General features: G+C 38.8%; 2 protein-coding genes across 9 annotated transcripts in view; one reads left to right on the top strand and one right to left on the bottom strand.

The window, feature by feature from the left end:
- LOC113673160 (kinase D-interacting substrate of 220 kDa B) overlaps positions 1 to 7,445 on the top strand; it is a 31,530-nt gene extending 24,085 nt beyond the window's left edge. For 6 of the 7 annotated variants that reach the window (XM_089192872.1, XM_089192874.1, XM_089192873.1 and 3 more), the window contains 5 exons: positions 148 to 2,144; positions 3,017 to 3,088; positions 3,330 to 3,532; positions 4,231 to 4,298; positions 4,771 to 7,445. In XM_089192872.1, coding sequence (XP_089048998.1) covers positions 148 to 2,144; positions 3,017 to 3,088; positions 3,330 to 3,532; positions 4,231 to 4,298; positions 4,771 to 6,101 — 3,671 coding nt within the window. In that variant the 3' untranslated portion in view covers positions 6,102 to 7,445. The remainder of the gene's footprint in view (positions 1 to 147; positions 2,145 to 3,016; positions 3,089 to 3,329; positions 3,533 to 4,230; positions 4,299 to 4,770) is intronic. The other variant, XM_089192878.1, reaches the window with a different exon arrangement.
- A 417-nt stretch (positions 7,446 to 7,862) lies between these two features.
- On the bottom strand, positions 7,863 to 25,107 carry LOC113673161 (la-related protein 1B). 2 transcript variants are annotated; one of them, XM_027189531.2, is made up of 24 exons: positions 24,609 to 25,107; positions 24,478 to 24,527; positions 24,295 to 24,366; positions 24,064 to 24,145; positions 20,494 to 20,760; positions 19,623 to 19,869; positions 19,481 to 19,535; positions 19,276 to 19,365; positions 18,830 to 18,929; positions 18,420 to 18,482; positions 17,976 to 18,137; positions 16,177 to 16,262; positions 15,773 to 15,870; positions 15,155 to 15,329; positions 14,948 to 14,989; positions 14,458 to 14,811; positions 13,991 to 14,088; positions 13,417 to 13,577; positions 13,247 to 13,334; positions 13,090 to 13,146; positions 12,197 to 12,306; positions 11,851 to 11,900; positions 11,549 to 11,629; positions 7,863 to 10,991 (listed from the first exon to the last, which is right to left on the bottom strand). In XM_027189531.2, the coding sequence occupies exons 1-24, from the start codon at positions 24,853 to 24,855 to the stop codon at positions 10,503 to 10,505; spliced, it is 3,324 nt and encodes a 1,107-aa protein (XP_027045332.2). In that variant the 5' UTR covers positions 24,856 to 25,107; the 3' UTR covers positions 7,863 to 10,502. The 2 variants fall into 2 exon arrangements, with proteins under 2 accessions (XP_027045332.2, XP_089049007.1); XM_089192881.1 differs by lacking the exon at positions 18,420 to 18,482 and having other exon boundaries at positions 24,609 to 25,102.
- Between the last annotated feature and the right edge of the window lie 613 nt (positions 25,108 to 25,720).

Raw genomic sequence — 25,720 nt, 5'->3', positions numbered from 1 at the left:
TTAACTCAACATTAACCCTAACTTGTTATCAATTTAGTGCTTATTGCGGGTAAGTGCGTAGTTCCTCGGATACTAACATCGGTCTAAGTTTTTCAGCCTTCTTTTTCTGCAATTTCTAACGCCATGTCTCTGTTTCGTTTGTTTCAGATGAGATGCGTGAGTTTGCTCATCAAGATCTTCGTCCAATGTTTCACTTTTCTCGCTTCATATTTGTAATTCTTCTGGTGTTCTGCGTAGTGATTGGTGTTCTACTCGCGGCAACTACGAGTCTTGCCGCTGGCGTCGCCGTAGGAGTCGGTATTTTCGTGACATGTTATCTGCTGTTTTTGTGCGCGTATGTGGCAGATAGACGCTACAACCGCGGAGAACCGTCTTGCGGCATAGGCGGTTACGTAACCAAGGCGGTGGGTACCGTAAAATTGTTGAGCCAACTGGTATTTTGTATTCCTCCGTGTCCGAGTGCCACGAAACCGAACATGCCAGTTCGCTTCCTCTTCACAGACTTTAGTAAATTGACTTGCAGTGGAAGCGAAGCGGCTTCATTGGTCGGAATGATTGAAACGTTATGTGACGTTGTCGAGAAAGAGTTCGGATTTTTCGTGACGAGGTTATATAGAGTGTTTCGGTCCCAACCTTCCGATTATGATGAATCGACGTTGACAGAGGCGCGCTGGAAACGCTGCTGTTGTTGTATACCAACGTTCACGATATTTCTTGCGATTCTAGCGCTTGGTATGATCGGCCTTGTGTTTTTCAGAGTGTACGGGACGAAGGGCAGTTCTGTTATAACAGGCATAGAAATCGCATCTGCTTCGATTGTGGGCGTGGCGGTTTTGATTCACCTGCCCACCCTGTGCTCAATCTTATACTCCTTGGTTTTCTCGCAGAAGAAGCGAATTTCTGTGGTAGCCACACAGCTGGGTTTGAAAGAGGAGGGATTCATCCACGCGCTGAAACAAGAGGTAGAGCTCTTAACAGATTTGGTAAATTGCGTAGATGGATTCACCAGGCATCAGACAAGAGTTGTAATAGTAATTGACGGACTTGACAACTCGGAGCAGTCGAAAGTGTTACAACTTCTGGACTCTGTAAACCTGCTTTTCACTGATCCTGAAGCGCCTTTCATTATATTAATGGCTTTGGATCCTCGAGTCATCATCCGGGCAATCGATCAAAGCTTTAGCAGTATTCTGCGAGAGTCTCATATCAGCGCGTCTGATTATTTAAAAAGCATAGTACAGCTTCCATTTTACCTTCCTGAACCCAAGTCTAATTACACCGGAGTGTTGTCGACAGGGGTTGTCACCCTACTAGATGAATTGAGAGGTGAGCTTCAGACTGATAATCCAGGTGCAGCGGAGCGCTCCAGCATGGCACGTTCCAGTGTGGCCGTGGACGATCTAGAGTGGGACGGAGAGATGTTGGAATTCAACGAGGGTGACAACTGTCTCCCTCAGGGGCATAGAGTATCACGGGATTTGCATAACTGTAACGGAGGGGTGCCGAGTCGGATCCATCCCGAACTAGAGCTGCATCACTCCATGCTCTATGAGCCAGAGTCTCATGAGGAAGAGCGCTGTTTGGATCATCAGAAGCTTTTGGACCACGAGTTGGAGCTCGAGGAGCGTCGCCGTATCTCAACTGACCTTGCGCAAGTGCTTGCTGACAACGAGACTGTAAATCCTCTCGGCGTGAAACGCCTCATGAATATCGTCTCTTTAACGTGTCGTCTGCTTCGTGCGCGCGGTATTGATTACTCATGGAAGCGTCTTGCAGCCTGGGTCAGTGTAGTTGATGGATGGCCGTATCGGACATCCTGGCTTGTTCTTCTAATCGAGGACAGCAACACCCGTTTGCAGGATAATGTACCGTTGAAGGATCTTTACGAGGCGACATTGTCCGCCATGCCAGTAATCAATGAAGTGGATTGCGCAGTGGACGGAGACCCTGTGTATTTTGAGACTTTCCTCGCCAGTCATCATCCGCTTCTGAGCACGTCTGATGTGAGGCGTTTCCTGCCGTGCACTGTGCATTTGGATCCGTCGTTACGTAGGCAGATGGTAGAGTGTTTGCATTCAGGAACCAGCGTAGCGGGCAACAAATCTGATACTGGTAGCGTTGGCAAGGGAAATCCACATTTGCAGGTGAGGGGTCGCTAGGTAAAAGGTTAACTTTGTTGTTAGCATAAGTGAATTGGAAATGTGGAAATTAAAATGAGGTACCTTGTGCCTTCTCTGAACTTTAATCTTGGTCCCAAATAACTCGACAGTAACCATGAAAACGTTGCGCGTGGTCTATAAACTGTGCGCCTACTTGAAGCGCAGGTCACACATCTCAGTATTGTTGTTCTTATTGTTCGTCATGTCCACTTTACATTTATTGAGGCCAAACTTTTAATTGCTTTGCTTTGTTCAACGTGCTCGATGAAGCTTGCATGTTTGCGAGCTGCTGAAACTTTAATTATCGAGTTTTGGAGACTATTAAGGATTTGTAGAATTTGAATTAAATCTTTGGTGAATCATGTTGCCACAAAATCATACTTTAACCCTCGTTACACTCAAACTGCTTATTTTTCTTCTCGCTTCCGCTGATCCATTGTTGCAGTAATGCGTTTCCATACCAAGGACTAAACCACTTTTTGGGTCGGTTAACTTTGATCGGAGGTGAGGGTGGAGTAGGTGAAATAAGCCTATTATTTTGCTTGGGATGAATGTTGCTCTAACAGGGCAAAATGTCTCGACAGTTTTGCGTAAAATGGTGGATACAGTGAATGGTTTGAACCTGGTGGTTTATTGAGAAGGATTGTTGTCGGTAGTGGTGACTACTAGTCATAACATTGTTGAATTGCTTTCTGCAGCAATGTCGAACTGCACTCAAGCGTTTTATCCCCACTAAGCGCTGTGCAGCTAATACCCACAGCTCAATCAATGCGTACTGCAATGCCCAGTTATCAATAAATCATGAGTAAGAGTTAAATCAAAGAAACTCCTCTAACGAGCATGACTGTGTTTTTCAGGTCGGCTCCATAGGAAGATCTGACAAGCAGACAAGCTTAGCTACTTTAACTATCGAAGATGTTTGCAAACAGGTAGGCGGAATAACTTGAGAATTTGTCTAACTTGACTGTAAAACGGGCGGTTTTCAATTCCACATACAAATCTTTTGAGGTTAGTTTGGAGAATTTGGTATTAGATCAACTATTCATCCCCTGATTGAAATTTTTCTTTTTCCTCATCACATAAAATCGGAACAAGTTCCAGCTTGATGGGCGAGATGGCTTATTTGCATGCAGGCTTTGTCTTCACCTTTGCTTCTTTTTCGCTCTACAGCTCGCTGAAATGGAGGGTTTGGATCAAAAGCAGATATCAACTTATCAGACCGTCGTAACAGAAAATAACATCAACGGTAAAGTTCTGGCGTCGTGCGACTTATCTGAACTTAGCCACATCATGGCGATGACGTTCGGTGATTGGCAGCTGTTCCGCGCATGGATTCTAACAGCTAGAAATCCAAATCAAGAATGTACAACGTGGTTAGTAACACTGTAAATCTATGTCGATCTTTCGCAACTTTTTTTGTTCCGTGAACTTATTTTGATATTCATTGTACAATATTTATCTTTTGCACGCGCTGTTTGTTATTTTCTTTGCTTGAAATAAGTACCTAAAATCGAACGGTGTTCCTTAGTACCAGGGGAATGGATCGAGTTCACACTGGAGAACGTTATATCGGGGTGGGGGACCGGAGTTCCGATGTTCGTTTCGTAGGATCTTCGATCTAATAGAGATCCAATTTTGGATACCTTGGTACGAAGGGGGGGAGGGGGGGGGCAGGGAGGGTATGAGTATGGGAGGATATGTATTCTGTGTTAGGGCTTGTTTCCTCGTGGTTTTACTCTGTTAAGCAACCAGAGGTGTGGGACTTGCGAATGGTGAGTGCATATTCCCGGTAAGCCTTGAAGCAGGACCACCGGTGGGTTTCATGCATGCTAAACCCACTACAGCATTATTTAACCAAGCTGGCTGGCTGACTGGCTGGCTAGCTGGCTGGCTGGCTCGTGCGCCTTTCCCAGTTAAAGTCTCGCTGCATCATAGCGACTCGTGCATTACGTGCGTTATCTCTCTCTCATGTCTCATCTTCATTTGTGAACATTACAGTCACATTCATTTTATGTTCACTCAAGTGTCCCTGGTGTATTCATCTGAGCTCCTCCTCGTTCATTTCTTCCAGTCACTTGAGTAACAGATGCGTAAGTCCAGGAGAGATGAATTGCCAGCTGCTCAAGACATCCTCCTCAGGTTAGATAGTTAGCTGCATGCATGCTATTTTGGTGAAGTGTACATCACTGGAGCTTCTCCTGATTTCCGCAGCATTAAGCAACCGGAAGTATTGCTACACTCCATCCAGGCATGCTAGTTGTGGTTCATCATAGTTTACACCACTCTCCACCCCGACGCTGGTACTCATCTAGACTCCTGGGTGGGGAGAGGTACGGAGAGGGTTTGGAGTATTGCGTAAGATCACTAGACAATGACCTCAGCTAGAGGTCGAACCCAGACCTCTCAACCTAATACACCACTCTCAACAAAAACCCTTTTGCTTTTGAACAGTGCTTTTTATTGCTTTGGTAAGATTTTTTAGTTTTTTTTTTTAACTTTAAATAGCAGAATCATTCAAGAATACGCGATTTTATTCATGTTTAGTAATCTGTCTTCCAAGACTAATTTACACTCAATCATTTTCCGTGTGTTTTCTTGTTGAAATCTTCAGGGGCATGGGATCACGCCAATCCGCTGACTGCCCCTGGGAGGAGCAGCGCAGATTCAACGGAACAAGCTTCACTAGAGTTTCATTCATCGAAAGCCCCGGACATAGTACTACAGCCTCCGTCGGCGCCGGACAGCGAGGAGGAAGACAATAACGGGGAAACGGTTAACACGGCCGAAACAGAACTTGAAAAAGATGAAAACGTAACGAGAATGAATGAGTTATCCGATGGCGATGAAGATGAAGGAGCAGGAAGCTCCAGTGCTGGCTTGAATCAGGTCAAAATTAAGGAAGACAGTGTTCTTATTTCGCTAGAGGACGATATTAACCTCCCACCCCAGCCTCATCTTCAAGCAGCGTTTAAGAACGATGATGATAATGACGACGAGCTCCCTGCTCCTCCCCCTAGCGGTACTGATTTGATTACGTTTAGTGAATCTGAAGACCAACGCGAACGTTCAGACGTTGAGAACGATATTTTTCTAGTTCAGCCGGGTGCTTCGAATGCACAAGGAAAAGCAATTAATACCCCACCAGTCATGGAATGCACGTGTGAGAATCTAAAGCTCATGGAGCCTGTCCAGGAGCGCAAATCGTCCAAGAATTCTCTGTTCTTTGACACGGAAGATAGCGTAGAGGTTGGTCGTCCTGCACCCGTTGTTATTACACTGAACAGAAACGGACCGGTTAAGGCTGCTGTGGCCGTCAAACGAAGCAATAGCTCATCAGGGAGTAGCACAGGAAGTTCCAGTTCAGGTCGATTACCAATTTCACAATCAGTTTCTACTGATGTCCACCACGAGAAATCTGCCCCCAGTTTTTCTCCCTCAATACGAAAAAATTCTCTCCCGGAGCCTAGTCACGTAATACGACCCCACTCTGCCTCGGATATTGTCACTATCGAACATCGGCCCAAATTTTTAAGAAAGAGCCCGCCGGTTGATTCGGACAGCGAACCTGAGTCGTTCGCGCAGGCGTCGGATCCGTTGATTCCCGAACCAACGAAAGAAGATAAAGACTTACAGCGCTGTAGTCGTGATTCAAACGACTTTCCACCACCTCCACCGTCCATCGAAGACAGCTCAAATTTCGACCAAGGGGACTGCCCTTGGGTGCCACTTATGAATCGATTTCAGGTCGAGGCTGGTGGTTCGTCTGTGTCAGAAAGCGAGCAACCGCTGTTACCGGATCGTCGTCCCAGGCCTAAATCGTCAACGGGTGTGATTGAAAATAAAGCGCCCAAATTTCGCACTTATACTCCGAAACCAAAACCAACTTACGTGGAGACGAAAAGTAACCAACATCAAAACCTGAAAAGCGAGACTTGTGTGTGATATGTGGAGTTTTACGGAATCTTTCTGACGACAGCTTTGATTTGACTTAAATTCAGGAAATTTACAGAAGGGTGCAAATGACAGGAGAGCAGTTTGAACAATATCATGGTTGTTATGGTTTACAGGAAGAACCGACCGTGATCTGAAAGCGTTGTATATATTCTAGCGTGTAGTGAGATCAAGTCTAAAATCCACAGACCTGAAGCTAAAATTCATTTTGAAAAGAAATTCGTTGCATCCTTTGACGAGGTCATTCTGTCTCTCAATATTGAAGGTGTGATAGGAATTATTCCATCAAAATGATCAGATTTTAAGAATCGAGTTAATTTGACATTTCTTTTGTTGAACAATTTATTTGAAATTGAAGTGATAAGAAGCGTGTTTGAGATTTAATCTTTTCAGTTTTTTAAAAATTACGCAAACTTTGAGCTCACGAAGCACCGAATCTTTTACAAGTAAATGATCAAGTTTCTAAGCAATGCTAGGTATCGTGGAATTTTGTTTCCATAGTTTCGATATTCGTTATTTTGATGAAAGAGCGCTTTTCGATTGAGTGTCATAGAACCAAAAGCAAAGTAGTTCACAACGGCCAATCAGATAAAAGGAAAAAATCATAAAGAGCCAATGAGAACTCAAAGTAGAAACAAGCTAACCGCCTAAAGCGCGGGAAAACGCGGGTGACCAAGTCGTGATTGGTTTTAATTTTGCATCTCATTGGTTGAGAGAGTGGCGCAAGTTTTCTGGACCAATTACAGAGCAAAGTAAAGCAAAGACAAAGCAAACCCGGATTTCTGTTGACTCTCAATTGGAAATTGCTCCAGCAAAGATAATTCGTTCGTTAGATTTCTGGTATGCCGAAAGCGTTATGTTTAGCTTAAAGTTCAATGTTTGAACCTGATTTTTATGTACGTTTTTAATCTCAGTTTTACTATTATATATTTATATATACCTGCAAAGGTGAAACCAATGACGTCAGCATATGTAATATTCTTAGTGAACCAATCATAAAACAGAAATATCTTAGCCTAGAAAAACACGGGAAAATAATTGGCGTTAACCAAGGAAAGTGCCGTTTTTCCCCCATCCGATTGGCCAGGGACTCAAGTATTAGATCGATTTCAAACTCAATCAAAGTAAGAGCCTAAGCGAGTGATTCTTTTTCGAATTTGCTAGCTTGTTGATATAACCTTGAAGTGACTTCCTCAAGAAATGATTTCTATGGAGTTGCACAACACTCCATCGCAATTGCAGTCTATTTATTTACAGATATAAGTTGTAAGTTTACAAGCTCGAGAATGAGTTGAGAGAACGAGAAATTATCAATGAAAAACGATCAAACTGTGATGTGTGTGTGGTGTCAATATTTGTGGGTTTGGAAGCAAGGTCTTCTGCAGGGGAGGGGAGAGGTTCAAAACAGTCGTTTTCCCAGGATACTCTTGTACGAATTAGAAGTCAACGCCCTTAATCCTTGGACCAAAATCAAACCAATTTCGTCTGTGAAGCCTTAGTTAGTAAAATGATTGATGTTGATACAAACAAGATTCATATCCACAAGAAAGACTTAATGCTTCAAAAGTGAGCAGTATTGTAATCCCGAAAGGACCCACTGACTTCCTTTTCATCCATGCTTCGACAAAATACTGGTGATATTATCAAATTTACAGATTAAACCAAAACGAACTGGGAGAAGATGGAACAAAACTAAGATATCCTTTAATAAGAAAGTACTAGTAAGAGATCAAATGGTACAAAGCCTTGAAATGTTGTTTTAAAATAGATTTATTTGATTTTTTTTGGTGATTACCTTTGTACAACTACCACTACTACAACATAATGAACCCTCGCAATTAAGTGAATACCAAGAACTGCAAGTTAACGAGCCATAACTGCGACCAAACTTTCCAGTTCAATCGAAGACCAGGACATTGCGTAACAAGGTTATTTGCTCACGCATCACGAGGCTATGTTCACGCTGGTCTTCGATCCACTAAGAGGTGCACACAGTCTAAAGAAGCTACAAATTACGTCACTAAATAAGTTAGCAGTCCCTTAAAATTTTCCTCTAAGTGTTGGGCGGTAAAACGCGATAAATAACCTAATTCAAATTACTCAAGTTTGTCACACAATAAGCTGTTGTCGCAATACAATCGGAAGAAAAATACTCTTGGGAAGTTCTCATAGAGTGGCCGAAAGTCTCCAAACTGATCAACCGATCAGGAAAGCGCACGAGCGGAGAAGTGCCCAAAACTCGGGCCAACAATAATTTCGCCCAAAAGAGGAAGTCTCTTCCAATTGTAAATTTAAATTTTACAATTTCCAAAATTATACTAATCTCTGCTCTTGCCCAAACCAACAAATCGACCAAATTTCTGTCCTCAAATGCGAAACAACTTTCAATTTCATAATGCTACAAACTACTGGAATTACACCTTTGAAAATGCAGACATGAGCTCATGCTACACGAATGCTTGTGAAGGTAACTCGTTTTAAAATCAACATAAATTTAATTTACCTTGTCGCAAAAAGAAATCTTAACAATCATTGAAAACTGCAAGGTAATTTCAATTATAAACTGCCGGTGACCAAAGCTTCTATATTTTGTTCAACTCCAACTTTTAACTGCAGAGATATTGGGCGATTATAATAACTTAGAGATCTCTATGTACAGCTAAATCATACCGCTATATTGTTTCAGTGGGTAGACCTTGCAAGATAATTTAGAAGACAGTTAAAAAGTTTGAAGAAAAAGAACTTGATTGTCAACTCGATTCACTTACAAAAAATATCCTAATTGCAACAAGCTAACCGCGTTTCAAACGCACCCCTTACGTCATTCCCTTTTTTCCTGTCATCCTTGTAACGTCACGCAAGCGACTTAACGCCACCAGAACGTTCCAAGACAAGCAAATTCGAACCACGACACGCAACCAAATTTGATAAAACCAAAGTAAAGATAATTCCTTCGCAAGGTACGACTAAGGTACGTTTTGAAGCAATCTAACTTCAGATTATTTCTGTTTTTCACATGAAAAAAATCACATAGCAAACCTCAATAAATTGATCAATTCTCTAAAGCAGTGATTCCGAGTTTAATTACAGACATGTTCACCTGATAGGTTCCGTTTAATACTTAAGGCCAGCTTATTCGAATTCATATAATCTTCTGTAAAAGAAATTTTTCAAAGGTCCGCAACATGTCATTCAATTCTTGGATCGAAGTTATAGATTAACTTCTCGCTTCTTCCACTTCACTTACCACCTCACCCGTCTAACAAACCGAACACAATCCTAGCTCTGTCAAATCAACAGTGCAAACCACTATGTCAAACCTAAGGCTTTGAAGTCGTCTACAACTGACAGATCCCTTCGAACAACACAGCTACCTTAACAACTCTTGTGCCCTGAAGTTTTTCCTTGCAAAAGAAATATTTCCAGTCTTTTATTATCTGCAAGTACCCTATCCCAAACTTAGTCTAACGATGAAAAAGATAGCCAAGGTCTAGAAGTGAGAACTAGTGAAGAGATTACAAAGCTTTGCCCCAATTGAAGCATTTGATACTCAAAGGTGGTTTCTTTTGCGCAATTTTCACACTATGTATAATTCAATAATTTTTCTCTATGTTCAACCAAAATAATAACAACACCGACAGTTCAACTCACCTTGACAATGATAAAAATAATTTAATAGTTTTCTAGCGTTTGAGGGAATCCCTCAGCTGCTCTAGTGGGATCGTCATAACAGTGCTCGAAGAATATATTTTCTTTGGATAATCAGGTCTCCATCTCCTAACCTGACCAAGTTGAGAGTGAATGAAGAATGATCACCATGAGAACGAAGGAGTGCATGAACTTAGGAGGTAATTTAAAATGAAGTTCAATTTTACTCTTGTTAAATAACAGCTTCGTCTCTGAGCCAGGATGACCGAAGTACTCCGAATATTGACTCCACGGAGTATATTCAATTTGTGCAGGTATCTGTTGAATGATTGACATGGACAAAAACAACCTTCCTAACCAAGAAGGTTTTTGTTCTTGCTATAGTATCTTAATGTGTTTTTTTGATTCAGTTGATCATTATTCCTCTATGGTATCCTTGGCTGAGTCCACAACATGCCACGATAATATTGCACTGCTACTAAAGTTCTCAAACGCCATTTCTTGAAATCTGGAATACATGCCACCTTCTTCACTTCTCAAGTAGCAGTTGTCTTGATACTCATTTGTGTTCAGGAAGTGCTTTCTCACCAATCACAACCAGAAGTGTGACAGTTAACGGTCCACTAGTAATATTTCCATGTACTTTTTTTTCAGTGTTTTCATCTTTTAACTTTTTTTTTTATGGTATTAAATTGGAAAGAAGTCAATTGCTTTACTCAAGTCTTCATGGTTTGTTTCTCCTCCCTAGGAGGCGGCCACTTTATCAGTGGCTACAGATCCTTGTTGAGAACTCTCCCGTTTGCTAACATTCGTTCTTTCCCCGGAAGATCCCGAGCCGGAAGATGATTTTCCAGAAGTAGCTTTACCAGACGGGGATTTACCGGAAGTGGCTTTAACTAGACCTGCTTTAGCACCTGCAGATTCTGAAGTTACATTTTCAGAAGCATGTTTACTCGCTGCAGCTGTCTTCTTATCTTTTTCATCAGATGAGCTCTGCTTTTCAACTTTGCGTTCTGCACTCTTCCTTCTCGAATCACTACTCTCAGTGCTTTTCTGACCCTTCTTGTCCTCTTTACCAGTCTTTTGTTCTTCCTTTCCACTTTTTTCTTCCTCTATAGTTGTTTTCTGCTCTTCCCTGCTACTGGTGGGAGGATGGTCATATTTGTCACCGTGTGAATTATGCCGTGACCGTGGTTTGTTGCTGTGCGGATCAACTGGGAACTGATTCATAGGCTGAGGGAAAGCGAAAGAAAACAAGATTAATTCTCTCCAAATAACAATACTTGCATACACAACCTCGTTAACCCTTTCACTCCCATGAGTGACCAAGATATAATTAAACTTAAAAATATCAGTACAATATTAAGCAGCCAAGTGAGGAGAATTAAGGAAAACATTAATTAGGGGATTAGTAGTGAATCCAATACCTAATTCTCTGTGGTAACATCAAGAATTATACAGCAGACAGCAAGGAGAATTAGCCCATAAGCTGTTTAATTTTTTATAACAATAAGTACTACGGATGTATAGGCAGTACATTTTACTGGTGACCCTAGAATTGAAATGCAACTGGACTTAATTAATGACTATACCCGAATCGACTATACCTGTACAGTTCATAGTACAATACTGCAATACATGTATAGTACAGAGAGAGACTGGCCTCTGTGGGAAGTATCAAGTTTCCTGGATTTGTTTCAATTGTAAGAATGAGTATTCACTAAGACAAGTGCTTAAGGGACAGACTGACAAGCTCTAAAAACTTTTTTTTAAGATGTATCATTCCTTACATCATTCCTGAAGTCATCTATTGTCATGTACTTATCCAGGCGTTTTTGCAGATCTGGGTCAATCTCAAATCTTGCTTTGCCCTGTAAATAAAAGCAAATATATCAGTGGCAGCATAACCATAAACTTAACTCCTTACAACACTTTTTTTCCATCATCAAGGAACAGGCAACAAAAGACTTCCTTTCTCGACCTGTTTCAGTGACTTTCAGACAAGTCTAAACGACTCGGGCAAATTACAGAAATATTCACTTAGAGTTGACAAACATAAAAAAAAAACATAAAAAAGACTCTTCAAACTCACTTTGTAATATTTGAGGAATGCCCAAAACTTCTCTAAACCATAAAGGTTCCCTGAAAGTAAATTAAAAATAAATATGTTATTTGACTTTACCACAGTGCAAGTTTAAGAAGATCACTGTGAAATATAGGAAGACATTATTTGTGCTGTGGACATGATTTCACAACAGGAGATAGCATAGCAAGCCAAGCCATTATATTTAGGAGTCAAAATTTCTCCTCATAACATCTTTGTGATAAAATGGAGGACAATTGCTTTATTCAAAGTTTCAACTCGAATCTTATCAACTTTCTTATCATTTTAAAACACTATGAAACACCTGCCAAGTCACCAACTGAAAATTGCGTACCTTGGTCATGATCTCTTAACGTTTCTGTCTGGAAATCTTTGAACAAGTCAGCTTTGAACTTCTTTTCAAGGCCATAGCTAAAGAATCTGAAGAGGCACTCCAGGCCATACCTAGAAGGAGATGTATTGAGATAAATAATTCAGAACGTTTGTGTTTCACAGAACAAGCCAACCAAGTGTCATAAAGCACAAATAGCAGTGTTAATGTAGTTAGATTGTGCAGTAAACTGTCCTGGTAAGAGTACACACAATTCTGAGGAGGACTATCATTGCTTGTAATTACTGATGTTTTGATCATAGGAGTGCTATGATGATGATTTTCACTGAGGTTGTTGAAATACCAATCACTACGACCAACAACACTAATTCTTGGTACTACTCTCACCAGGGATGCATTTGCTGAAGGTTCCACTAACTTACCAGCCCATAGCCATATCTTCAAATCAAATTTATAGAACAGATAAGCCAGTTCTGGTCCCCCATTGTCTAATTTTCAAAAGTTTTGAAAACAGCTTTACAGGCCAGATAAGCGACAAGGACCTTCTAGAAATGTGCCCATAGACAGTTAAGATTACATGATCAAATGTTATCATCAGTTTTGAACCATTAATGATAACAAGTTTGTGGGTTTGAAGCTTTGCGATTGATTAATACAACATTACTGGGAAAAAACTCTGAATCAACTTCCTTAATTTTTTAATTTCCTAGTTAACAAAAGAGAAAGTCACAAGGTCACTGGATAAGAACATTTCCATTAAGGAACATTAGAAATTTCCCTTGCATACTGTTGATTAATGTTGCTGTCATTAAGATATAAACACACCAAACAAAAAAAAAAGAGGAAAACAAAGCTGCGATTCTGAAAATAAATTAAACAAAGTTTCTACATCATACCTATAACCAGCTGCAGCATCCTCTACAGCCAGCATTTTGAACTCTTCATACATTCTCCTGGAAAAGTCAAAATGCATTCCATACATCAATTTTCATCTACTGATGTAAAGACAAGTGATGCAAGAGAATCACAAGCTGTCCAAATCCATGCTCTCACCTATTAAAATGTGATCTCAGGAAAAATGACCAGAATCTAAACAAGGTGTTCATTTCTTGAGACTGACCAATTCCAAGCTTCTTCCTCTCTGTAAGAAAGAGCAAAGGTAAGAAGTCAGCATGGTATCATAGTGGTATTAAAAATTCACCATTTTTAAAAGAGTGACAAACCTTTTAGACACTTGTTGTAATATTTATGGTACCGTTGTTGAGTAAACCCATTATCTTGGAGAAGTTCATGTGAAGGGTGCTGAAAACGTGGTATTGGCTGCGGCACTGACCCATAACTTCCAACCACAGGAGTCATACCCTCAGAGATGCTGAGGCTTGGACTGAAACAAATTAGACAAACAAACATTAGCTTACTTAGAGAGAATTTAAAAGATAATGATATTAAATCCACACATCTTGTGGCTGTAAAACTAGGTGTACAGCACATGCTCTATTTTTACTTGAAGTCTATTCCACTTTGTCTGACTATGTTGCCTTGCAACACAAAAAAGGGACTATAAGCAGAACATGACCACAAAGGTAACAAGGACATGGTAATACAATAGATTTAGCCAGCAGAACTATAGCTCAACAGCTGTGATTTGTTGTTCAAAACTTATGCATTTCCTAACCACACTCCTTGATAAAAAATTTTGAAATCATCAAAACTCTGCCTACAAATCAACCCAAAAAGACAAATTCCTGCTGCAGATCAATTATCACTGTGGAGTGCGAGATAAGAAGCTTTACAGACCTTCTAGGTGGCGGATAATCCCGGCTTCCCATAACCCAACCAACATGCTGTTCAACAGGTGGGTTCTGACTGTATTTTGTCTTTCTTTTCTTTGGACCCTGATAACCAAGTTGCAAAAGAATATTAAAAATATATTAAAATCATCCAGCCACTTTTAAAAAAGGTAAAGACCAAACCTTAACATACAATTTACAAATTCAATACTGGTCTAAGACTAAAAAATGCAAATTTTAAATTTGGCTTTGTGCTTTTGTTCTCAGTAAACTCTGAATAAACATGCACAAGTTAAGTCCCTCTACAGTTTTTTTTTTTCCTTTTTTTTTTTTTAAATCAGTTTCAAATTTTCTTTTGAAACAAAATCCTCTTGATCAGTATCAAAACCTGATGGAAAACATCTATAATTTTTATATAGCACAGACATCCACTGTTATAACAGAAAATCAAAATCAGCTTTTGATTCCACTCACCTGGTCACTAAGATTCTCCTTGCTGAATGCAGGGAAAAACCTTGGAGCTACTTTGACATCCTTCCTCTTGGGAGTACGGGATCCGTGCCGATTTTCTTGGGTAGGAGACTCAGGTACAGTGGTTGGAAGAGACCTAGACACAGGTTCAGAGGGGGCAGTGTTTGCTCTTGGACGGAACACTTCAGCTGAAGGTGATAATGTAGCATGAGGAACTGTTGTGACAGGAGGGCTGGGTGGAGGGAACTCTGCCTCAGTGAATGAACGAGCTCTTTGAGGTTCCAGGGCATCTCGCTGTGTGTTGAATTTGTCCTGACTGACTAGTTCTACACGTTTCATTGATGAAGAAAGAACCATCTGTGGACAGCAAGAGGGGCAAAAACTTCAATAATGTGCCATTCAAGTCAAATTAACTGATGCACAATTCAACAACTGAGGAAGTTGGGATCATCCAGACATAATTTTTTTGTCTACAACAAAACAAACATGTTACCTTTCTATTCAGGTAACTGTCATCACTATCATCCCAAAGATCCTGCAAGCAAATTCACAAATATTTAAACATTTCAGAAAATTATAGAGTGCTCCTCAAATATCACGAAAACTATCAACTCCTCCAGAGCTAAATTTTACTCCATCTCAAATAACAAGCTGGAATTTAGTTCAGCCCTCCACTATGAACTGTAAAGATGCACCATACCTGCTCATAGTAATAAAGACCATCATTAATTGCTTTAGAGAGCTCCTGCGTCATTTTTACTCTGGTGACATAGTTTCCTGTCCTGTCATGTTTCTTAATAGGAGGTGGGGTCTGCGTCACAATCATTATTTTGTGTATGTCTTGATCGTCAATTTCGTCATCTGAATCATCATCCCTAAAAAAAAAATAAATAGTTCCTTTATTATGACCTTTAAACTCCAAGAAGTCACTGACAAGCAACTTCTCCCTATAATATCCATACATTTGTCAGCAAACAGGTGGTGAGAGTACTGTATCAGGTGTAAGTTGCTATCTTGATTAAGATGTAACTCTAGATCTTGGAAATTAACTTAAAATTAAATGTGTAGCCACTAGAGGGGTGAATTAACACTCAGATCTTTGGAGTTGGGCTATAGCTAGCATGTAATTTCATCTTATTCTCTCTTCACCAGGATCTTGCTAAAAAAAAGGCCACAAAATCTCTCTATAAGATAAATTTACAAAGTTGAGGTTTGCTACCCTCTCAATTTTTAGCTCAGTCAGCAGCCAGGTTTTACAAAGTATCAGGTACATGGTTACCAACCAGACACAAACAATGCCCTTCCAGAGATTACTTACCAATCAGAGGAGCATATTGTTGGCTGTTTGCCTTGGTGTTCTAGTTCTTCGTCAAACTGAAAGTCTAGCTCTTCTTGGTCATTGGTGAAACTGCTCACCTATGGGAATGAAATCCAAATCAATAAGTAGGACATCCACAAAGCTGCAATTTCTTTCCCAGGAATATGTCTCCTTGAGATAGTTATTGCACTAAGAACCTATGTGCATGATACGAACCGAAGACTTACAAATAACACACAAAATTTGATGCTTCTTTACATTTTATTTAAATTAAAGTTATTTACAAATTGCCATCTTGTTGACACAATCATCAGTTCTTTATCTACTTTAAACTGTATTTGGGAAATTTACACCTTGACTGATTCAAAAAACAATTGAATGTTAATGTTTCACACCCCACTAACCTTAGTATCCACTGACTTTGTTGAAGACGGTTTGCGTCTTTTTACCTCTGTCCAAGCTTCAGGATCACGCTTGTTGGTTTCTACAACTAAAATAAACAAATTTCCGAGCTTCAATAAAAAAAACTACCTGCAAATTCTTAAATAGCAACATTCGTGATAGGAACTTTTTTGGAGAAGAAATCTCCATCTACATAATGCACTTGAGCAATGATAAGTAGCACAATCACTATACCCACTTCTGTAACATGTATAGAAAATGTGAAAATTGCTAGTTTGGGACAAAATCACTTCTTTAGGTCTGTTTTAAACTCACATTTACTATTACAACTGATTTATTCCAAACTATTTTATTTTTGTCACATTTGATTCAAATTTGTATTTACCCATAATCCCTTGTGGGTGTGGTCTTTTTCACAACTAATCAATTTCGAGTTCACTGACACAGTAAAAAGTAGAAATAATAACATTTTGTATTACATGGAAGCTAGTATCTTTTCAGCGAGATCAACTGGCACTCTAAAAACTGACTTTCCGCCTCTTTTTACAACTTGAAGATCACATCACCGTTTTTCTCTTGGAAATTCAGCTCTCTTTTTGCAATTCTTTTCAATATATTTTAGATTCCTTAGCCTAATCTTTTCATGCTTTTTCCTCCTCCACTCTTTGATCCTCGCAAGCTTTTCTTCCTTTTCATTAACCATAACTCTTGTCAAGCACACTTGAAGCGATATTTACAGATTGCTAAATCTCAGAAAAATTATTGAGCCTGAAGATGCCGCGACCCTTGATAACATTGCAGACACCCCCAAAACAGGAAAGGTTACCAAGCTGTTTTTAAGACGGAGATGAAAAGATTAAGATGAAAATGGCAGAGCAAACAGCAGATTTCATGGCACTTTTGGTGGCATTTGTGGCAAGACTCAGTTCTCAATATGGCGTCAACATAGTAAAAAGCATAGGAACTTGGTCAAAAGTGAATAATTTGGCTGTTTCTAAAGATAGGGACCCAAAAACTTGGAAATGACAAGAGAAACTTGTGAGCATTGAAGTGCAATCGATTTCTAAACCCGACTTTGCCGCGTTTGAAGTATAGTGGTGAAGAAGAAGGTAAGTCGATGAAAAATATTATTGCGTAATCAGGTTTTAGAAAACTGTAGCGACTGTTTTACACTGATATTTCTCTGTTTATAGTCAATCCTTTAGACTGATTTTTTGCTATTTTAGAACACCAAGTATGAGCATTTGGTTGATGTGTTTTTGTTCCCACAAGATTCCAGTTAAGTCAATCTGCGGACAACAACTTGGTGTACTTCCAAATTCTGAAACACAGCGTTACACAAAGGATACTTAGGAATGATGAATCTTTTCTATGCGTTTTAATAAACTTGAATCTATGCGTTTTAATGAACTTGAAATGTCAAAGTTTTGCTCAAATGTAGTGTTTACTGTGTGTTATCATTAGGTGTAACTTGTTTGCTCAAACGAGCTTTCTTTTCACTGAAAAATGTATTTCAAAAATTTTACCACTGAGATTGTGTTATGCGTTACAACCAAAATTGGCTCGATTTTTCATCTTTCACAGATATTGTTTCGAAGACAGTAATGTGGTTTTCTGATTTTTTGCTTTTACAATAATCAATAAGAACAACTTTACCTGTAAGCAAAGGTTTGACTTCAATGAAAATGTAAACAGAAGAAATCATTAAAAGTTTGCAATCAACCGCCTATGGGCATGGTGATTGTGCTACTCATCAAGGGGTAGCTCAGTTTAGCAAACAGGAAACTACTGGATGTTTTACCTCTCAGTTCAGAGTCAAACTGCTTGTCCTCTCTGACAGATGCATAACTGTTTGAGTTAATGAACACCAATCCATTCTGCCCTTGTTTTACAATCTCATTGTTCAATCCACCATCAGTGTGTTCTTGTTTTTGTACCTCCATGCTATTCTGCACCCCAATCTCTGCAAATTTCAATTCATATTTACATTTAAATCTAAACATGAAACCTCTGGAGATAACCTTAATTCTACATTTGTTTATACTATTTTTTGGTTCCATGAAAAAAGGAGAAAAACAAACATAAGTAAACAACAGTGTGTCTATTTCCTTACAAAAATTTTAATGGTTCAAATTCAACTGGAATTTGCTGCTGCTTTCAAAGTAATTAACAGCAAAACATTGCCACTCAGGCTGAATTCAAATTCAACCTAAAGCTGAAAATTTAAAATTGTACTGAGTGTTACCTGCTGGGACATGTTGCTTCAAGGAAGGCATGGGCTCATAAACATGCGTAATGGTGTTTTCAACTGAAATCACATCAGTATTTGCACAGATTAGGTGGCTACCTTAATAACAATGTTGCAATGAAGTTAACCGTATTTTAATGTCACAAAGTTAATAAAAAGTGTCACCGAATGTGTGATCTTTTTAGAAACTGATGTCCAGGTGCCAACACCTAAGAGTTCTGAACAACTTGAGAGTAACCAATACCTACAATCATTAACAAAATGTTTGGGACACATGCCTTTGACAGACCTTTGTGATTTGCAACAGTTGGTCAATAACAAATTCAGTGAAGAACTGACTCAGTGTTACATCTATTCTCGAACAAAACACAATTCATTACTAATGTTAAGTGAAAGAAACAAAATACCTGTGACTGGTTGGTCTGGAGGGATGGCCCATATAGCAGGGTTATCTTTCTTCCTTATTTTGCCATCAATAATTTCGACAGCTTCACTGCCTCTCAGCGCCTGTGAAATATTTGCTATTAGTGGCTCTTCAAAGTATAACAAAACATCAAGGAAGTAACAGAAAAAAAAGCTTTGAATCATGCCAGACCACTAGTAGATGAATGAAACATAATGCTATGGATGAGATGAGAATTCACTTTCCAGAAAATTAATAAATGAACTATCTGAAAAAGGTTAAAGGGGACTAAATATCTTTAAAGTACATTTAAGGTGAATACAATTGTGGTTTAAGGGTCGGTACTTTCACCTGGGCCTACATCATGTTATAATATATGAAAAATTGTGTAATTTGACAAAATATCTCATCAAAGGCTACCCTCAATTCCTGCACATTGTGTTTACAAACCTCCAGAATGAGATTAACATCCTGTGTGAGGGCCTGAACCCTATAAAAGCTTGCAATAAGTCCAATAGGTATAAAGCCTTCAGAGTCCATCTGAGCATAACAGAAAAATAAACATACACAAGTGTGAATTGACATCTAAAATCAGTTTAATTTTGTGAAAACATTTTGCTTTAGATGTGACCAATTATTGATAGGCAATTATTACCTGGCGTCTCAAGAATATGTCTTTAGTAAGATTCTGTTCACTAAAGTAATACTCTCTGTAACAAAATAAGAAAGAATTATTTCAGTGAAATCTGCAAGATCCATGATTTTACACAACTCCTCTTTTTTATTACTACACTTACATCTGGTTCTTAATATATTCTTTGAGTGTCATCTCGTCCAAAGTTATAGCAGTGGCGGCAGCAGCAGCAGGGGCAGGGGCAGCAGGTGTGACAGGCATATAGTTACCAGAGTTATAATAAAAATTAGTGCTGTATGGCTGATTTGCAGCATACTGGGGCTGTGCATAATAAGTTGTTCCATTGTACATCTGATAGCCAAACTGACGGTATGCTGGGTTGTAAGGCATTTGCTGATGACTACCATCCCCTGAAGACAACAACAAAAAAAACATCAGCCAATGCTAAACAATAATTTATTTCAAATCTACTACCAGATATGAAATTTTTGACCCACTCAGACTACTGAACAATCAGTCCAGTTTCGAAATTCTGCTGAACAACTCCTAGTGAGTTAATAAAAAAAAACACACACACACACACAATCTCATCCATTAGTATTTACCCATTCAGATTTAGACATTGCCTTGCCCTGCTGTTAACTCTCATAAGGACTAGAGGTAATAACATGTCCACCCCGTTAAACACAAGAGACACAGTGATGCTAACAAGCTAATGATATCTTCCCGAAGGATTGTTGAAGCATCAGTCACTACTACACTCACCTGAATGATCAGGCTACAAGATAAATTAAAGACTGATAATGAGCTCTATCTTCCATGTTTCAAGTGTCAGTCATTTGCTTTTCCAATAAAGCAAGATGCTAACCTAACTCCTCTCACTTATAGATTTTAAGAAATCTTCCACGTGCAGTTGTGTTTGTAGGAATGAACCATCAATCTTTTGTTGTCTAGTCACTATTTAAATACCCAGTGTCCAATCAGTTTCACTACATTCAAATAACAGGACACAGCGCAAAACTAAAACACGGCACCTCTGGGTGAACGTCGTCCTCGTCCTCCACGTCCACCTCTTCCTCCACCACGTCCCCCTCTGCCACCCCTCACAGGAGACACATTGCCTGGCACATGTCCTGGACTGAACCTTGTGGTGGGTGACTTTGTCGCCTTGGGGTTAACAGTTGTTGGTGAGGTGGCCTCAGGTGATGTGGGTGATTTTTCCACTCCCGAATCATTACCAGAGTTCTCTAAGGCACTTTCAGCACCTTCTAAGTTCAGTGGGACCCATTTATGTCTTCCACCTGGAAGCCAGATACAAAAAAAAAATTGTCAATGATTCAACCCTCAACCCTGTAAGGGATAAACACCAAGCAATAGAAGCAAGTCTAGAGTATTGCATATTAAGTTTACTATTAAGGTGTTACAAAAATTATTCACAAACCATCAGATGAGAACAGGAAATAATTTGTTGAGTTTAATTTTTTTAAGCCTTAGCCCTGAGCTTGCAATCATCATTGTAGAGAAAAAATTATAAGCAGAAGATGGCTTTTCAACTTAAAAAGTGCCACACATTTTCCTGTACATCATTGACATTAAAAGTAAAAATTTATCACGAGACATTTCCTTCTTAAGTGTTTTTCAAGATGTACATGTGTTATTGTCCTAATACTGCCAGGAATAACAACATATAAAAAACATAACATCTCCTTGCTGTAAATTTACCTTTTACTTTTTCATTATTTGAGACTATTTTAAATGGTGATAGCTACTTTTGTTTTTGTCTTTAAAAATATTTATCAAATGCCGATGGAAAAAAAAGAAAAAGAAGAAAAAGAACTATGCGGTTGGTCTTGTGTTGACGACCAACAGTTTCACTAACAGGTACAGAAATATCACAGATACTAGCTAATTATTCAACAGCAGTGATGGGGAAACAAAAGAAAGTGAACTGAAATCCACAACCATCATATGATATTTCTTTGCAGAATGAATTCTCAGTTATTTTCAGTTGTTTTTCTTCCTTAGGCTAAACAAGAATGACTTCATTTCCTAAAATGTTTCTTTAGGTAAAAAATATCAACAGCTGTCAATGTGTGTAAGATTTTGCAATAGATATGCATTGAAGTAGAGACTAGTGGACACTCTTCAATGTTGGCAGCTAGGCAACCAAGGAAAAGAAAAACTATTTAATTATTTTTTCCTTGCATTGTGATCAAGTGTCAATTTACAAAGAAAGATATACTTTGAAAGCAATATTTAGAAGAAACATGTCTACAATACCCTGTGAAAACTAAAATAGAGATGTTCAAACAACAAAAGTTTTGCCATATTGAAAGTAAACTTTGGCAAAACTGGATTAAACCTTTCAGACTAAGATTTAGAAATTATAGACCTGCTGTTAGAAAGTTGGATTATACCAGCACACTTAAATCATGGACCAGCAGCACAGAAAAAACCACATGTAGTGGTGAATTAACGATTAATCATGTTATTACCATGTTCTGCACCTTGCACTACTTTCAGTTTGAGAAAAGTTTCCTAAATGGCCCCATTAAGAAAGGATCAGTTACTCAACCATATGGCATAGATCTTTCATTTTACAGCAAAATATCTTATGGTGAGAAACTGCAAAAAATCACCTTTGAGTAAAGAGAGATTCGCTAACGATGCTCAACAAAGCACCACAATGAAAGAATTCTAACATGAGAAGTAGACTTCAGAAGCCATACAATTTTTAACCCACCACTAAGAAGTGTAAATACAAATTTACTACTTGTTGCATCTCATGATTCTTAGGAGTATCCTGACCAATCTAAAATTGTCTTCAAATTTTCTTTTGATCACAGATGCTGCCATTTTAAAATAATTAATGAACCTGGCTACAGAAGCAAAACCACAACTCACAAAGATGAGAGAAAACACAGAGAAAATAATTCTTTCTCAAGTCAAAAGTGTCTTTCCATGCAGCTCTAAAGAGCATCCAATCACCAATTACAGAAAAAAAAGTGTAATACCTCCAGAGTCGCAAGGTTGTTAAGCAGGATTCAAGATAGCAGCATCAGCAGTAATAGGGGTTTAGTAGGGGTTTCAATAATTTTTTCAATAAAGGGTAGCTGATGATGTAATAGGCAGCTGTGCCCAGAAAAAAGTTGGTAAAACCAAAACATAAGAGCCAACTTTAAAGCCAGACAGACAATGGTAAAAGTTCTAATAAGCAGTGGTAAACTGCTAGTAACCAGCTTTTAATGAAACTACTGCCATAGTCAACCTTTATGAATAACTTAAGACAACTATTCTTCAAATTTGGTTTGTTCATAATTTCATACACACTTTTTAGGACTGGTGAAAAAAATAACTCTTAAAACATTTCACAAGTATGTGACCTAACACATTTTGAGTGTTGCAATAATTTTCATGACAACAAATGATTGCATGGACAACTGAACATTTTGGTGGTATAAACCACCCTGACTAGTGATTGAAATTAACCAAACATATTGGTAATAAACAACACCTTAGAGATAATTTTCATTGTAACCAGTAGGCCAGTTTTAGTTTCATAAGACACAAAAATTGCTGACAACATCTCGATTTCTTCATAGACTTGTTTATCCTGTAGACTTAAGAAAAATCATTATGATGCATTTAAAGCTATAGTGAACATGACACCTGACTGGTGTTCCTGTTATGCAAGTGTAATTCATAATTGGAATGGTCTCTTCAAATGTATCTTCCCTACACATAATTTGCCAGATGCACATAACAAAACTGTCTGGAAATAAAAGGCTTCCAAAAAGTTGAAGAAGAAAGGACAGTGTACAAAGGAACCAAATACTTTAAGTAAAACCTAGGCTACGACAGTAGGAATTAAATATGTTACTATTTCAAACCACTGCAACAAATATACCGGGTAAATATAATTGCAATTTGGTGCCATAACAATACAAAAAACGTTAGACTAGATTAAAATTATACTAATTAGGTTGTAAAATCATTGACCATAACCGTTTTAGTGAGAGTCAGTTTCAAATTTTAATCTCTTAGACTGGTGCAATTGTTAATAGTCTGTTGTGGTGTATACAAAAATTAGCATGCACAGACATTTAGAATCTGGTGGGAATAAATAAAAGAGCATTCAAACAATTTATTCAGATTAAAGAAAAAAAAGTTTATATAGGAAAGCATAGGGTATGAATACTTGAAAGTATGTGTACGGCAAACGATATTTAAATTCGTATAAGAAAATGGTCAAAAATTGTGAGCGAAACTTAAACTAAACAAAATTCCGAGCGTTAAAGGTCAAACTAAACCCAGCAGTATCTTCCCGAGATAAAATGTTTCTCGGATTATGCTGGCTTAGTTGTTTTCTCCCGTTGTTATCGAAAGCTATAAACGAAATACAACACGCGTGAAGTCTATTTTGGGAAGTGCAGGAAAAGGGAATAAGTTTAAACACTTCTATGCCCAAAGAAAAAGCCTTACTTCAGCCAAAAGATACAACTCATTAATATTTCAAACAAAACCATTCCTAGTTGGTGGCCGCAGCGACAATGTTCTTATGTTTGCAGAGAGCACTTTAAACGTGTGTAATTAGATCACAAAACCTTTTTTCTTCGGCGTGGTTTTCTGGTTTTCATCGTCTCCAGACAGTTCGTTTTCAGCATTTTCTTTCTTATTAACAGAGGCCTTCAAAAAAAACAAAAAAAAAGATTGAAAAACAAACGTTCAGTGAAATCAACAAAGCAAGTCGGTCGTAAATATACAAGGCTAAACATGAAACACAAATGCACATCTACATATCGTCCCTGCCGTAGTGATATTATAATTTGCGTTACCTTTCCGTCCTTAGAGGAAGCCGTAGATTCGCCAGGAGTTGGCCAATTTGTGATATCCGTGAACTCACTGCCCTAAAATTCAACAGACAGCAACACCTGAGCAAATGAATAACCCGCGTTGTGGCTCCATTGCGAGCATGTAGCAAACTAACCACCAACCCTATACCCCTGAGTTTCACTTACCTTGCCCTTGCGTTTAGCGGCTTTCACAACAGTTGGTTTCGCAGCTTCTTCTGAAAGAGATATACACACAGGGACTAAAAACGAGTTGTTTAAAAAACTAATGGACGTAAAGGAACCTTTTCCTTTCGTACCTTTTTCGCCATTGCTTTTCAAGTGTCTTGTCCAAGGATTTTTCGGCGGGGGAGGTACTTCCATAGGATCATTGCGATTCCCCTCTTTCTGCGAAGTGTTTTCGCTTGAAATATCGTTGTCTTCTACTGCAGCAGTATGGTTTTCGACTTTGACGTGTTCTTCAACATGTCCACAACTGTTGTTAACTTGATTTTTACCCTCCACGATATCAAGTTTCGTCTTAGGAACGCTTTCGACTTCAGTCATAATACGGAGTTGAACGTGTTGTTACGTCGACGTATTTCAAACAATTCCACAAGGCAACCTTCAGCCGACGAACAACCTTGAACCCCACACACGAAGAGCAGATAGTCTCAGATTGTGTCCGCGAAGGTTTCCTGCGTTCTTCCAAAGGTAAACAACCTAAAATATCAGGCAAATTTACCGCTTTTCTTCACCATTCAGCCATGTGGCTAGAGAGACCGAATCTTGACTCCGCAAAACCCTAGTAGCCATGCGCGGAGCAAGTGATCAGGACTGCGAATGGACCAATCAGCTTCGACATTAGAACAAAGAAAGGAAATAAATAAAAGCTTGTCTTTGGGTCAGTCACAGGCTGTACAAATATGAAAGGACTACCCGTGCTTAGATGAAACATTAAAGACAAAATAATGGCGATACCTTCCTTACCTGTTGTATTAGAAACGTGAAGCGAATTTCTCGACGCCTTATAGCTCTAAGACGTGGAATACTCTAGCCAAACAAAAGAAATCAATTTGTCAGACGGTTTTTTTTTATTTACGAGACATTTACATCAAAGTGCTTCTTTAAAACTATAGGCGAAAAGTTTGATTATCTTGTCATGAATATTCATTACTGTTTTCTGACTGTTGAAAGCAGCTGTTTTCAACTGAAGAGTGTTTTCTCACCATATTATCTGAATTTCCGAAACTGGTACGACTGGGTCGGAAAAGGATTTGAGTCAGTCATAAGCTTAATTGGAAACAAATACTAAGTAAACTATGCGACAGGTTCGGGCTTCAGGCTAATCGTGCACTTTAATCGACTGAGGGATGCTTTAATCTTTTTGTGTGTGAAAACTCAAACAAGGGCAGTCAGGGAAAAGTTAGGA

This window comes from Pocillopora damicornis, chromosome 13 (assembly GCF_964200805.1).
Source record: "Pocillopora damicornis chromosome 13, jaPocDami1.2, whole genome shotgun sequence".
NCBI classification, from domain to species: Eukaryota; Metazoa; Cnidaria; class Anthozoa; order Scleractinia; family Pocilloporidae; genus Pocillopora; species Pocillopora damicornis.
The sequence above is the reverse complement of the archived record's forward strand: the minus strand, read 5'-3'. Positions and strand labels throughout refer to the sequence as shown.

What these genes read in the sequence shown, in the direction of transcription:
- LOC113673161 (XM_027189531.2), bottom strand. Translation starts at nt 24,855, where the DNA reads ATGACTGAAGTCGAAAGCGTTCCTAAGACGAAACTTGATATCGTGGAG. An exon ending in CAAAGTCAGTGGATACTAAG is followed by an intron (nt 15,871 to 16,176) that starts GTTAGTGGGGTG and finishes TCATTCCCATAG; the next exon opens with GTGAGCAGTTTCACCAATGA. An exon ending in ACAATATGCTCCTCTGATTG is followed by an intron (nt 15,330 to 15,772) that starts GTAAGTAATCTC and finishes TTTTTTTTTTAG; the next exon opens with GGATGATGATTCAGATGACG.